Source organism: Euprymna scolopes, chromosome 2 (assembly GCF_053919585.1).
Source record: "Euprymna scolopes isolate OS-2025 chromosome 2, ASM5391958v1, whole genome shotgun sequence".
Taxonomy (NCBI): domain Eukaryota; kingdom Metazoa; phylum Mollusca; class Cephalopoda; order Sepiida; family Sepiolidae; genus Euprymna; species Euprymna scolopes.
In genome coordinates this window covers 161739739-161753963 of record NC_136483.1, presented here as the reverse complement: position 1 = coordinate 161753963, position 14225 = coordinate 161739739, and the positions used below count along the sequence as shown (strand labels likewise).

General features: G+C 30.2%; 1 protein-coding gene across 26 annotated transcripts in view; it reads left to right on the top strand.

Moving 5' to 3' along the window:
- Nucleotides 1-14225, top strand: part of LOC145297875 (inositol hexakisphosphate and diphosphoinositol-pentakisphosphate kinase 2-like) — a 375735-nt gene that overhangs the window by 35189 nt on the left and 326321 nt on the right. For all 26 annotated transcript variants that reach the window (XM_080144282.1, XM_080144206.1, XM_080144210.1 and 23 more), the window contains exons 2-4: nt 424-603; nt 6161-6456; nt 8922-9007. In XM_080144282.1, coding sequence (XP_080000408.1) covers nt 478-603; nt 6161-6456; nt 8922-9007 — 508 coding nt within the window. In that variant the 5' untranslated portion in view covers nt 424-477. The remainder of the gene's footprint in view (nt 1-423; nt 604-6160; nt 6457-8921; nt 9008-14225) is intronic.

Here is a 14225-nt window from a genome sequence, read left to right as displayed (position 1 = left end):
GAAGTTGATGCATGTGTTTTTGCTGTTTTGGGTGGGGGATGGGGGACTTTGTTGTGTGTGTGTGTGTGTTTTATTTGTTTGGGAGGGTGCATGTTCATGGGGAGGGGGGGTTATGGACCACCTTATCTACGCCCTCGTTTTTGGTTCTTCTTTTTTTGTCTTTTTTGGGGGAGGAGGGCTTTTGATTATGTTTTCTTCATTGGTTATCTCCTCCTTGTTGAAGGAACTCTCCGTTTTTCGCTTCGTCCCTTGCTTGTTGAGCGCGGGGGCATTTTGTTGCTTTTCCAACTGCTGTTCAATTTTTTAACTGTGTTGTCATATTTTATACTGTTTTTCTCTTGTTAATGTTGAATATACCTAATATTATGAGCATGGTGTGAATAAATAAATATGCTAATTATTATTATTTTTTTTTTCAATTAGCTCTTTTGAACTTTGTAAAGAGTTGATTGATAGCTATCTACCCTGGCAAGAAAGATGGTTGATCACAATTTAGCAGCATTTTATCCATCTTTGGAGAATCTCTTTGATGACAATGGTCAAGATGGACGTCCATCATTTTATGTTGGAGAAGATCTAATTATAAAATCTGAATGTCTCAGAGTAAGTACATTTTTTATCGTTTCTTTTGATTTATATCATTGCAATTTATATTTAAAATATGAGCTATTAGAATATGCTAATAAGAAAAATAAACCTCCATTATTGTTGCTGCAGTTACTTATTATTAGGGGTGTGACAACAGCGTATTCTTTTCATTGTTTTGACTCTTGAGTCTATATCCGTTAATATCTTATATGTTTTTATATAGACTGATATGGTTCTCGGTTGATTGACTGTGTCTTACTGCGTCAGATATATACTTGAGAGTCAAAAGAATGAAAAGAATATTCTGTTGTCACAGCCCTACATATTACTTAATAATAGTTTGCTTTAATTTGCATATTTGCATAATGGTTAGAGTTTTCATTAACAGGGTGGCAAACCAGGGTTCAATCCTAGGTCAAGTCATACCAAAATTTAAAAGTAAAAATAGTGCTTAATGCTTCTTTGCTGAATATTCAGCATTATAAGGTGAGGATTAAGGGTAAGTAGAGCAGTCTAGAGTAAAGGGTGATGCTCTTTTCTTGATCCCAGAATCAACTAAAAATAGATGCGTTTGAATTTAAGTATAGACCGATTTCCATATGATTACTTGGATGTATAAATGCATAAGCTTAGGGATTTGATTGGTTAAGTTAATCATGTGACATAGAAGGATTTGAAGTTAGAAGAGTTGCAGATGAAAATAAAGTGAGACAACAATATAATGTTAGATAAAATTGCACAATTAGATTTCTTTCTATAGCAGAACTATATATGAGGGTCGTTCTAAAAGTAAAGCCTTCTATATTTTTTCTTTAACTCAGAAAGTTGAAGAGCTACAAAGACAGGAGTGAGATCATTAAAACAAGAGACATTTTAAACTCTAGAATTTATTTTCTACATAGTCATCACCATTCTCAATGTACTTTTGCCAGGAATTCAATGACACATCTTTGCTTCTGATGCACATCCATGACAAAGGTTGCTTTTTTAGAGTCTCATACTTCAATATCTTTAAGAAGGAGATGAAACTTTCAGGTCATGAATGCATAAGTTCAGCCATCTTAACAATCCAATTTGCAATTCCCTCTGATCCACTTGGATGAAATAAAGAATAGGAGGCATTACTTTTTGAACACTCCTCATAATTTTTGAACAAATTACCTCATCAGTTAAAAATAGCATTACTGTAGAAAATTTGAAGAATACAATGAATTCAGAAATAATGGTAAAAGAATGAATTTATAAACCAGGATATTTATTTTTTTAGAAAAGGTTGATTTAACGAAATATTTAAGAGAATTTGATCAATATATTCATCTCTATATTAATGAAAACGATTTTTCTCATGTAATGTCTGTTACTACAGGAAAATGAGGCAATTCCTATGCAAAGTTTTCATGCTCACTATTTCCAACAAATACTACAAGAATACACACATTTCATCACCATTTAATAAATGTTACAATTTACCCTCTGTAATTCAATCTCTCAAATATGTAATCCCACATAAGTAGTAGCAAATATTTTCCTCATTAAATTTAGTCTTCCCATGGAGCCCGAAATCACCAGATCTTTTTTCGTAGTCCTATATACCCACATGCCACCGAAAAATTATTGGCCTTCTTAGATACAATCATTTACTATATATTAAACTATATTATATTAGACTAAAAACTTGACATAACAAATGTTCCTATATTGTTAACATACTGAATAGCCGGCAATCAGCAGTCATACTTACACAGAACCATTAGAACCAATTACACTTCCAATGAAGAGTTTGTATTTTCGAACATAGAAAAAAAATCATTTACAATGTCGCTTTAAAATATGATTAATAAAGCAAAGCCTTCTTACATTTTGTATTATAACTTTTCCTACTTTACTTTTTTTCAATATAAAACCATAACTTTCATAAATCATTTGACTTATTCATCATAAAAACAGATAAGCAATTATTTGCGCAACACATTTACACAATGCTCAATTTTCTGCTTGCACTTTCAGTATTCATATCTATGGAATCCCTTAACAGCAGAAATCTGTTTTTTTTTCTTTTTACATTTGATTCATTTCAGAGAGCATTTAAACAGAATTCTGTATCACTTCTTGGTATTCGTACATAAACAGAAACTACATTGCTGCTACTATTATTATGACTACTATTATTTGTATTTTTATTACAATTACTACTACTATTATTATTATTATTATCATTATTATTGATAATAATAATAATAATAATGCTACTACCAATAATATAACAGTTTTATTTATTTTAAACGTATTTAGGCAGAAATTGGATATGGATTTTTATTATTGTCCTTTCACCTAACAATTTACACTTGAGTCGACCACTAAATTTTCTTTTTCAACAGTTAATACACTAACCCACAACAGGGCAGATATTGTATATATTTATTAGAATTATTTTAAAATAGACTACAAACAAGTTCTTGTATTTAATTATAAACCATTCACAGATTTCATTCTGATTTTATTTTCTATTCTTTTTTTATGTGCACTGCTATAATTTTTTAAATTACAACTTTAAAGTTACATTCAATTATGACAATATCTTTTGCTTATTAATTTGTTGGATGAATGTACACAATAGTTATACAACATCCACCTTCCATTCTGGTTCAAATTCTGATTTTTGATTATCAATTTCTATTCAGACTAAACCTAAACTTACGATTACCTTACAGTTAGGGTTAAAAATGACAATCCAGTTCAAATTCTGTAGAAATAGCCCTTTTCGATTATAATTTTAAACTAAAGGGAAAAATGGAACTCCCCTCCTTTATATTTTGTTTAAAACTATTTTTTGAATGCTCCAAATGATTATTCATTGCACATCATAAAGTTTTAGATAAAATGTTAAAATTTTTTTTGAAAAAATATAGTATTAGTTAATACTATTTTAGGAAAACACATGGTCAGCAATGATTAAAACTAAATCGTAGTTAAATTTTCAATATTTGAACAAATAAAATGATTTTTTTATTCAATAGTTTAAAAAATTTCAATTTCATTTCACATTTCAAACAGTCACAAAGTAAGTGATTTTTTTTTTCAACAATTAACAGAATATGAAAATGGTTGATTTATTTATGCATTATGATGAATTTAATGTTGTAATTGTTTTTTAATTTACGACTTTTTATTAATATTGTGATTGGGAAAGATAACTATGTTCTTAGAATGAACACCTATTTTAAACTATATCCCTTCAAGAACAGTTCTAAAATCTACTTTTAATCGATATTTATTCTACAATTGCTCAATTTCCCAGGAACCATCAGAACCTAAATGTTCCTGATGCATATCACAATTTTTTTAGTACACTTATCATGGTCTGGAACCATTTATCCTTTGCAAAAAGAGTATAGAAAACAAACAATCATTAGTTTCAGCATTTTCTAATACTGCTTCATTAACATTTTTATTGTGTATGTGTGTGTGTGTGCATGTGTTTTTGTTTTATAGATATCATTCTTTTTTTTTTTGTTTTTTTTACAGAAAATCCATGTGCTGACATTTTCGTTTTTACTAAACAAATTTATTTTTTTCAGCTTTTCTATAGTACATGTAGGTAGGGGGAAGTACTATTTAAGTTTTTCAAAATTTAGTTTATCTGGGGTGAGGGATTTATTTTCTAAATTAGTGACTACTAGATACCTCCAAAGTGCACCATAGAATTTACTCTGATATATAACACCATGTGATTTAATATGGATTAATATTATCATAACTTTTGTACCATTCAAAAGAAGAAGCCTAAAATAAACTGCTAATAATTTTTTTTAAATGCAAAACTAAAATTGTGTTTACATTATCAATACCTTAAAACAATGTTCTTATGTAGTGGTCACTTTTAATACACAGACATAAATGTGTTTTATACATCTACCAAGACTTGACTAAAAGTCAGATTCTCAGAACATTTTCGATACTTATTGAATTTTGGATTAATTTATATGTACAATGCTTTTTTCAAAAAACATATTAGGGAAATATTTTATTTTTGTACCTGATGACACCCATATTTCATTTTATGCAATCTGAAAAAAATCTATTACAATCCTTCAAAGTTTTAGCATTATATATGCAGAGATTACATTTATTTTTTATGTTTGCTATTAATTTGTATATAAAAATACAAAAAAAAAAAAATCAATATTACTCATTAATATATACTATAATCTGTTGAATTGTAATAAGAACATTTTAGAAAATAATTAATTTTTAAAACATTACAATGATTTAAAATTCTCTTCTTCCGAAATGTTAAATTTTAACAATAGAATTTTGAGTAAACATTTCTTATTTTTTTCTAATTATTACATTTTTTATCTATCCATAAATAAACAATACCCACGCTTCACACAAAATTATGATGTCATCACTTCTATGGTGAGCAATGGAGGTCCCTACTGACCATTCCATAAAAATGAATATATACATTTATTAAAAAAGAATACTTAACAATATTTCTTTTTTTTTCTTTTTCTTTTTTTTTTTTAGCATACTCCTATATTACTCCAGGCAATGCTGGGAAATGAGTCCTGCTAGTATTATATATTTTGTAATATATATATATTTATGAAATAAAATGGAGGTGGAAGGACTTGGATACTCAACGTTTCGCCCGATTTATGCGGGCTTCTTCAAGAGGGATGGTCATTGAAGAAGCCCGCATAAATCGGGCGAAACGTTGAATATCCAGGTCCTCCCACCTCCATTTTATTTCATATCGTCGGATTTAATCCAGCTCAACAATCATATATATTTATACTTGTATAGAATTGTGGGCTGATTAGCTATCTGTACTGGCAGTTTCTAAGGTAGAAAACTTTTTAGACGTCATGCCTTCACTAGTTGAATTAAAAAATGTAATAAATATTTAAAGTGACAACAAGTAACAAATAAATAGAAAAGATAATATTTCACACACCTCACTGTGCTAAAATATGGTCAACCATTAATTTGGCATACTTAAAAATACAATGCACCTGAACAGATCCCCCAAACAAAAGAAAAGAGTGACAAAGGGCAGCTAGGCCTTTCTTTGAGAAGAGTTTGGTAACAATTTTTTTTTATACAAAATAACCAAATCAAATATCATGAATAAATATTTGAAGATATATAGAACTTGCAGAATAAAATCTTTTCCCCAAATTACTGGATTCAACATTAAATAACTCAAAAGGGGTTGATATGCTGTAAAACAACCAAACCAAATCCGATGAATAAATATTTGAAGAAAGAACTTGAAATATAAAAGCTCTTGTAAAATTATTGGATCTAGCATTAAATATCCAGAAAAAAGATTAATATGCTGTAAAACACAACCAAAATAAACGTGTATATATAAGCTAAGTGAATGACATTTCAAAGTTGAAATGTGGTTATTGAACAAAATAAAAGATATTTAAATATACTTTATGTCTGTCTTTTTATAAATCAATATATAAATAATAAAGCATCATTTTTGTTAATTTCTGAAGTTCTGCAAATATGTCATGCAATTTCTTAGATTTCTTATTCTTTTGTTGTTTGCTTTCAGGATTTAGTCAAGGAAGGAAAAATAATAAAAGTTGGTATTTGTGCCATGAGAAAGAAATCCCGATCAAAACCCATGTGTGAAATCTTGGATCGCTTAGAACGGTTTGACTACATTGAAGTTGTCGTCTTTGAAGAGAGTGTTATCCTTGATGAACCCGTTTCGAACTGGCCTGTAGTTGATGCCCTTATTGCCTTCTTTTCCAATGGTTTTCCATTAGAAAAAGCTGTTCAGTACGAGAAGATCACAAAACCATTTATGATCAATGACCTTCAGATGCAATATGTTCTCCAAGACAGGTAAAAGAACCTTTGGAATTCTTTCCATTTTCTTACTTTCATTTCACTTTTTTATTTTTTTTATTTATTATTCTTGACTAGCATGATTATCTGGTGTTGCCTGGTGACATAAGCAAAAAAGATAGAAAAGTTCAAAATGTCTTTGTTTTAAAAGTTCTCTTGCTCCCCTCCTTCTCCTTACTTTCCTCTTTCCATCTCTCTTTCTCTCTACCCCACTATCTTTTTCCCTATCACCCCTTTTCTCACTTTCTTTCCCAACTGAGAAAAAAGGCGTTGATAAATTACTACATACTTACATTAAAAAAGAACTGCTCGAAATATCAACTTTTTCTAACTAATTTTTTTCCTGGTGACTCCCAAAAGTATTAAAAAAATGCAATATCGAAAAAAAAAACATATCAACTTTGTGGATGTTTCTTGTGTAGCTTTTTACTTTTAGCTGAACAGCCAACTTTCCTTTATATAATACAAAATGAAGTTGACGAAGCAGGTGTGAAAAGAAATTGAAATGTAATGTTATATTGTTGTGAAGATATTTTCACTTCAAAGTATCTTGCCTGCTTTACTACGATTTACAGGAAGCTCAAGGAGCATGCTCTGTGTTGGTCTTTTTGTACATATCGCATAACTTGATCAAGAAACTAGAATTAGTGTATGATCTATAAGAGGTGAAGCAGTTTGATCATGTCACCCCTCTTTGCTGAGCAAGTATGAGAAATTAGATTTTGCTCAAGTTAAGGAAACCCTAATAACAGCCTTTGTTCTGACAGATTCATAATATAGAAAGTTGAAACACATGTCTAGATACATTACTGTTTAAGTTGACTGCCCTTTTTGTTGTAATGTTTTGACTGTGCAATTCCACATGTTCATTCACGAGGTGGGAGGCTTCCTGGTTGAGTAAAGAAGCTCTTATGCCACTAATCATCTGGATTACTTTGAGCATGGGCACACATGTTACATGCTATAAGTGCAATAGTGTCAATTACTTCATGAGAGACTATGTGCAGAAGAACAGACCAGTTGTGTTCAGTTATCAGTTACACGTTATCCAGAAAATGAAGTTGGAACAAAATGTTGGTGCTGGTGTAACAGAACCGCTGATGTGTGTTAACAGCAGCATCAACTGCATGACACATATGCAAATGACTAAGCCAGTGCACAAAGTGACGTCACAGCAGAGGAAAGGAAGGGAAAGAAAAGGAGAGAAAGAATGCACCACATGGGAGGATTGAAAAAGTGTGTGTCGGCGTGAGATGCACGTGTGGCCCCATAATAGCATGAAAGACTTTTACGCATGTGTCGAGACGACAACGGTTTGTTAACTACATGGCAAATTGAGAGACTTTTAAAACAATATGCAATGCATTATTGAAAAGTACCAGTAATACATGCCTTTTGTTAAAACTGAAAAAAAGCAGAGTCAAATTTTTTCCTTTTTTGTTTTTTGCGATTGTCTCTGCATGCAATATGCCGGTCCATGTTAACATGTAACGACACAGTTAAACTGGTTTATTGTTCAGACAGATTGTAAACCAGGCACTACATATTGTTACCATCTACTATGCTAAGCTTTCTTTAACTTTGGATACTCATGTTACATTTCCAGCACAGATTAGGTAACACTTGCTTCACCGTAAATTTCATCATTACTGTGTTTCTTTCCTTCACCATCGGCACTATAATTTTAAGAGAAATGATGTCATATTTGGAAGATGTCTCAGCAGGATCATTAAATTGATACATAAATACATTGACATGATTAATGATTAGGCAACCTTTGCTTCACTATAAAATTCAACATTACTATGTTTCTTTTCTTTAATCACACAATGTAAACTCAGACTTTCTTTTTGTTGAACTTGTGGATTAATTTCTGTTTGAAATCCTGTGCAGATTCCTGAGTTCGACAAGATAAACCTTAAGAAGGTTGGAGGTTACATTAAGTGAAATATTTCAAAAATAACATTCACGATGGGAACAGTAGTCTGAAGAATCTAAATAATACAGAAGTGTTAAATTTTTGTTCCCAAAGCATGTAGCTTTAGGATCTGCTAGTGATTGAAAATTAAGACTTAAAAAGAAAATTATTATTTAGAATAATTAACTTGATTTACTATTTAATTATAATAAATGCTTACATTTTTAATTTTTCACCATCAAGGTTGGTCATGTATTGTTCTTAAAAACGTGTCCAACTTTGTTTTAACTATATATTATCCCTTCTTATGGTTTATTATATTTTGGTATATTAAGTACTTTTCGCCATTAATAGATTAAATTTAATAAAATATTTTGTTTAGTACAGAATTCACTGTTCTTTGGTAGATGTTATTTTTAATTATAAATCTTGAATGTAAAGAATAAAGTTTCTTATTTTTTTGTGCAATGGCTTTTATCTTATGCTCATATTTATCTGTATTGTATAAAATAAAATTCAATCCAATTGCTTCAATATTTTACAGAAGAGAAGTGTACAGTATTTTGGATAAAGAATGTATTGCACATCCACGATATGCTGTCCTTAACAGAAGTTCTCAAAATGAAACTGGTAAGTTCTATGTAAAACATTTTCTGAAAACATGTCTCATTTGTTTTTTGGAAAATTTTCATACAAATAAAAACACAGGAAACAGTTTTTAACGTCATTTCTGTTGAGTTTAATTTTTCACTTGATTTAAATGTTTGATTTCAAAACTGTGCCCAGTTTTCTTCTATTGTAACAGGTTTTTATCTCTACTGTCTACTCTTTATAACTAGCATACACTCTCTGTTAAAAAATGCTTCACCAGTGTTAACACTAATATTCATATAAAATCATAGAATTACATATAATTAAATTCTTCATACATAAATTATCATTTTTGTTGACCTAAAGAAAATTTCTTTAGTTTTCTAATTTTTTTATTTGCTCTCCACTGCAAATCTTTCTAATACTTTATAAAAAATCATTTCAATAGAATAAAACTGAATTATTAAGTTGAAAGTAGTAAAAAGAAAGCTAGTCATTCTAGAGGTTAAAAATCAAACACCAGCATTGATTTTTTTTAATATTATTTTTTATTAAATTTTCTTCCTTTGATTATTACGAGGTAGAGTTGAGGAATTGGACATAAAAATATAATGCTGAATGTTAAAAGCATCAAAGAAATTAGAAATGAAAGAACAGTCCCTCATATAAAGAAATCAGAAAAAAGAACACTTCCAAACTGTTGGAACAAATGTTGTTAAAGCATGTATGCAAATTAGCAAGAGTGTGCAAACTTGTGTCACAAGAAAAGGAGAGAAAAATACACCATGTAGTCGATGAGAGAAGCAAGTTGTATTCCAGGGAAGATGGATGTGTAAATACAAGGGGGAGAAAGTACTGGCTAGCACCAGTATGAGGTGGCAAGGACAGATTTTTTTAAAAAGCACATGTGTGTGCAAAAAGACTTTGCAAGATAATGAAATGCATTGTTTTGGACGAACCACAAATAAATGCATTTCATTTGCACTTAAATAAGGTGCCGAGTTGGATTTGTATTTCATTCCTTTCTTTGTTTCTTCCTGCGATGGTACCCACGTTACATTATATTTATGTTGGATGCCGTGATCAGGCCTTTTACCAAAAACACGAGTCAAATTGGAAAAAAAAAGAAAGAAAAATAAACGTTGGTCTTGGCCTTAGGGCTGGGATCAAAGTGTAGTATCTGTTCTGCAGATGTTGCACTTAAGATAATTTGTACCAGTCAATGGAGGGGAAACTCTCTATACTGAGACAATTATTATTTTTGGTAACCAGAGTGTGGTAACCTTTTTGCCTACTTTTAGGGAAGCTGGTTTTTACCCCACATTAAAAACGGCCTTGTGCCTAATTTGCTTTGGTGGGGAAGCAAATAAATACAATAAACGTTACCACAGAAAAATGCAGTTGTAAAAGAGACATAAAAAACAAACCAGGCCAAGAGAAAAAAAACTTAACAAAAAAAAAGTCTGTGAGTATATTGTTTGCTTCTTTTCTTCTTGTTTGCTCACTTTCAAATTTTCTTCGGTCCTGTCAGTCATATTTTTTTCTTGGTCAAGGATGTTTTGTAGGGACCGTGGTTTACTGTCAGTGTTGTTCTAGTGTTAAAGATGAAAGTTCTAGTCTTACGAGTCTGTTATGCATTATGATAAGTGATATTGTTTCATACTCATTTTAACGTAGCAAATAGCTTGTTTTGTTTTAGAGAGAAATTTAGAACAAACCATTTTGGCTTGAACATATTTTATAAGTTTGTGTTTGAGCTGTTTAATTGGTATATCCAGTTTTATTTTTATGCATGACTAAAGTTTTAAGATTTGAAAAACTTGTGTTTTAAGATACTGAAATAGAGGTTTAAATTATTATAACAGGGAAAAAAGTAAATATAATGTATATGTTTAGTAAGTACAAAAAAACTAAATTTGGCTTTATTTTTATAAAGTGTAGCAATTTTGTTCTAAGCTTATGGGTCGTTTATAATTGACTACTCATCCTTCCACTGTGAGAAAGGATTATTAAGTATGAAGACATTGTATTTTTTTTTACTTTTTTCTTAATAAGAAACTGAAAAAGAAAAGACATGCTCATTCTTAGCACAGGTTATGCATAGCAACTTATAAATAATTTTGTTTTATTTACAAGGCTTTTAACCATGTCTGGTGCTTTTGTTTGTTGGTATTTTGCTACTTTGATTCAGATAAATACTGAACACTAAAATATTAAAATTTTAAGTAGTTTTAATTGTGAAATAAATGGCAAGCAAAACTGGTGTTCAGGTATGAAACTTGACATGAAGGGAATTATTCTTTAAAACTTTAACTATTTATGATGATAAGGCACAGATGCTTGCATTGTCACTGTGGTAGAAAGATAAGTGCCAACTAAACATTTGGGGTGCTCACAGTCCTTGGTTATAGAGATGGAGAATGTAAATAGTAACAAATTTTTTCTGTAGACAGTCTGAAAATTATCAACAAAATTCAGACAATGAATCAAATTTCCTGGACATGGAATGTAACCTAGCCAGCAAAAGTTAGTGACTGGACTTTTAATGGGTCGGTTTACAAACAAAGAACCTTAGAGGATAGTGGAAATTAGAGGTAGGGAGTGAATAAACAGTGTTTGCATTAAATAGCAGAACTGCCGATGCTTAATGATAAGGTCAAACTGTATTGTGACACGAAAAGGGAAAAATGTGATAATTGTTGCATAATATCGATATCCGAATAAGTCGGAGGCACGGATAATGCCTCTGACCCATTGGGTCAGATGTCAACCATAATTGTCTCGAATAATCTCATCAAATTTGACTGAGCACTTAAGAGACAAAAAATAGGCCGAAATTGTCTTGAATAATCTCACTAAACAAGGATAAGAGATAAAAAGAGGCCATGGACTAAACAAAGGCTTAAATTAACTAGAGTTCTCCTAAATAATCCCATTAAAAGTAACTGAGCATTAAAAAGACAAATGAGTCATTGGACTAGAAAAAGGTTATGATAACTAATTTAGTCAAAATTTCAAAGAGGAAGTTTTAACCAAAAAAAAAACTATTTGGGCAGTTAGTGTAAAAATCTGTCAGATGAGCAAGGAGAGATATAATTGTAGTGACTAATAGGATGGTGAGAAGGAATTGAAAATTGATATAAGAAAATAAGAAAAAAAAAGCTGTGCAAAAATAAAGAAAAATCTCACATAAAAATATATATGTCTAAATATATCTTGGAACACAATTAACAGTTTCACATGTATTATGAAAACTGTCAAGAAGCAATAAACTGACTATTACTAAAATAAAAATATCCTGTTTCGGTTTGGTGAATTTGCAGACTCAGGACCAATAAACATCAAAGACTACTCAAACTCTGATTTGGTTATTGCAATGACTTAACTGGCTTTGTAAAATATTTTTAACATTTAACATTTGGTCTTGCAAAACCAAGCTGAAACACTTCAACACTGCTTTTGTGAAATTTCTGAAAATACAAAAATAGAAACCCATACATTCTCACTAAACCGTTAACTGAGTTTGTTTCTCTTACAGCATATCAAAATGTTGCCTTTAAATATTTAATTGAATAAAAGAAAGAAAATTGGAATTCTATTCGTAGAAATAAAAAAAAAAGAAAGAATTAATAAGGAAAGGAATTTCTGATAAAAAAAAAGTATAAAATGGAAATATCGAACAGACTGTACACTAAGACATTTTTATTTGGATTTAATTCATGTTTTATTGTGTGAACTTTTGAGATTTTTTCTTGTTTTCTTTTATTATTTCAGGCAGGTTTAAAAAAAATTCTTGCAAATAATTTTTTTAGAAGGGAATATATGTAACAGAGTGTGTATAGGTGCATGTGAGAAAATCAGCAGCAGTTGAAGGAAATTTGGTTATCGAAAATATTAGCAGCAGCCGTTAAAGCATATATGTAAATTAACAAGTGTGCGCAAGCTTGTGTCACAAGAATAGAACAGAAAAATACATATGGTTGAGGAGAGAGGCAGGTTGCAAGCCAGGGAAGATTAACATGTAAATATGAGAGCGATAAATTGCTGGCTAGCGCCAGTGTGAGATGGTAAAGACAGAAACTTTTAAAAAGCACCAGTGTATATGAAAAGACTTTGCCAGATAATGAAATGTGTTGTTTTGAAGGAAACACAGTTAAATGTATTTCATTTGCACTTATAAAAAGGTGCTGAGTTGGATTTTATTTCTTTCCTTTTTATTTGTTTGTTCATTTGTGATGGTGCCTGATGGTGTGTGAGTCCTAGATGTTTGAACTGTAATGACAAAATTAAAAAATAACAGCCACGTTACACACTGTCCCCCTTCTAAAGAGGATGTAATTTCTTTGGGGATGTTCTTATGACAACAGAACAGTTATTACTAATGAATTCATTATTGAAAGGTAGAAAGATTAGTCTGAATATTAAACTGAATTGAGCATTAGAAGATAGAATATTACAATGTACTAAGATAGGGTTGTCTTTAAACAGATAGCAAATCTTAGTAATGGATGTTTTATCCTTTTCCTATTATGTGAAACATTATAAAATAAGTGCGCAGTGATTTTAATGATTTCTTAAATGAAATGAAGGTATTGTCGATTAAAAAAAAAGAACCTGATATGATATGGAAAAACCTGGGGTAATTTTTTGATTAAGAAGTCACAAGTTAGTCAAAAACAAATATCAGATCTAACTCAACCAAACTATTGTTCCCAGTATAATTAAAAGAATTTTGTCATAATTTCAATTTAAAATATTTTATTCTATAATCTATATTATATTTCTCTGTTTCACTTTTTCTTGGTAACTACTGGGCAGATCTGACTGACATTTTGTATGGACATTTGTTGTGATAAGGTGCAGTGAACTAAGTATTATGGTATCTGTTTGATGCACGGATAATAGTGATTAGTATTTAATGCAAAAATGAATATTTTCAACCATCAATTTGACATGAGTCAACGAGCTATAACTTTTTGCCCGTTTTAATTAGTTGTTATTTATATTATTTGTTATTTTTCGTGATAATGATCATTGCTTTTGAATAGATGAAACTTTTATGATGTTTGTTAAACAAATTATTTAACATCCTGGTGTTGCTCGGGATGCAATGAAGTCATTTTAGTTAATAATTATTTGTTTGAATATTTTAAACCTTATGTAAACAACTCCTAACATATTCTTCAAATTTAAATAAGTTATCCCATTATTGATTTTTATTTTTAATTAACATTTTAGAAATGTTATATGTTAGTAG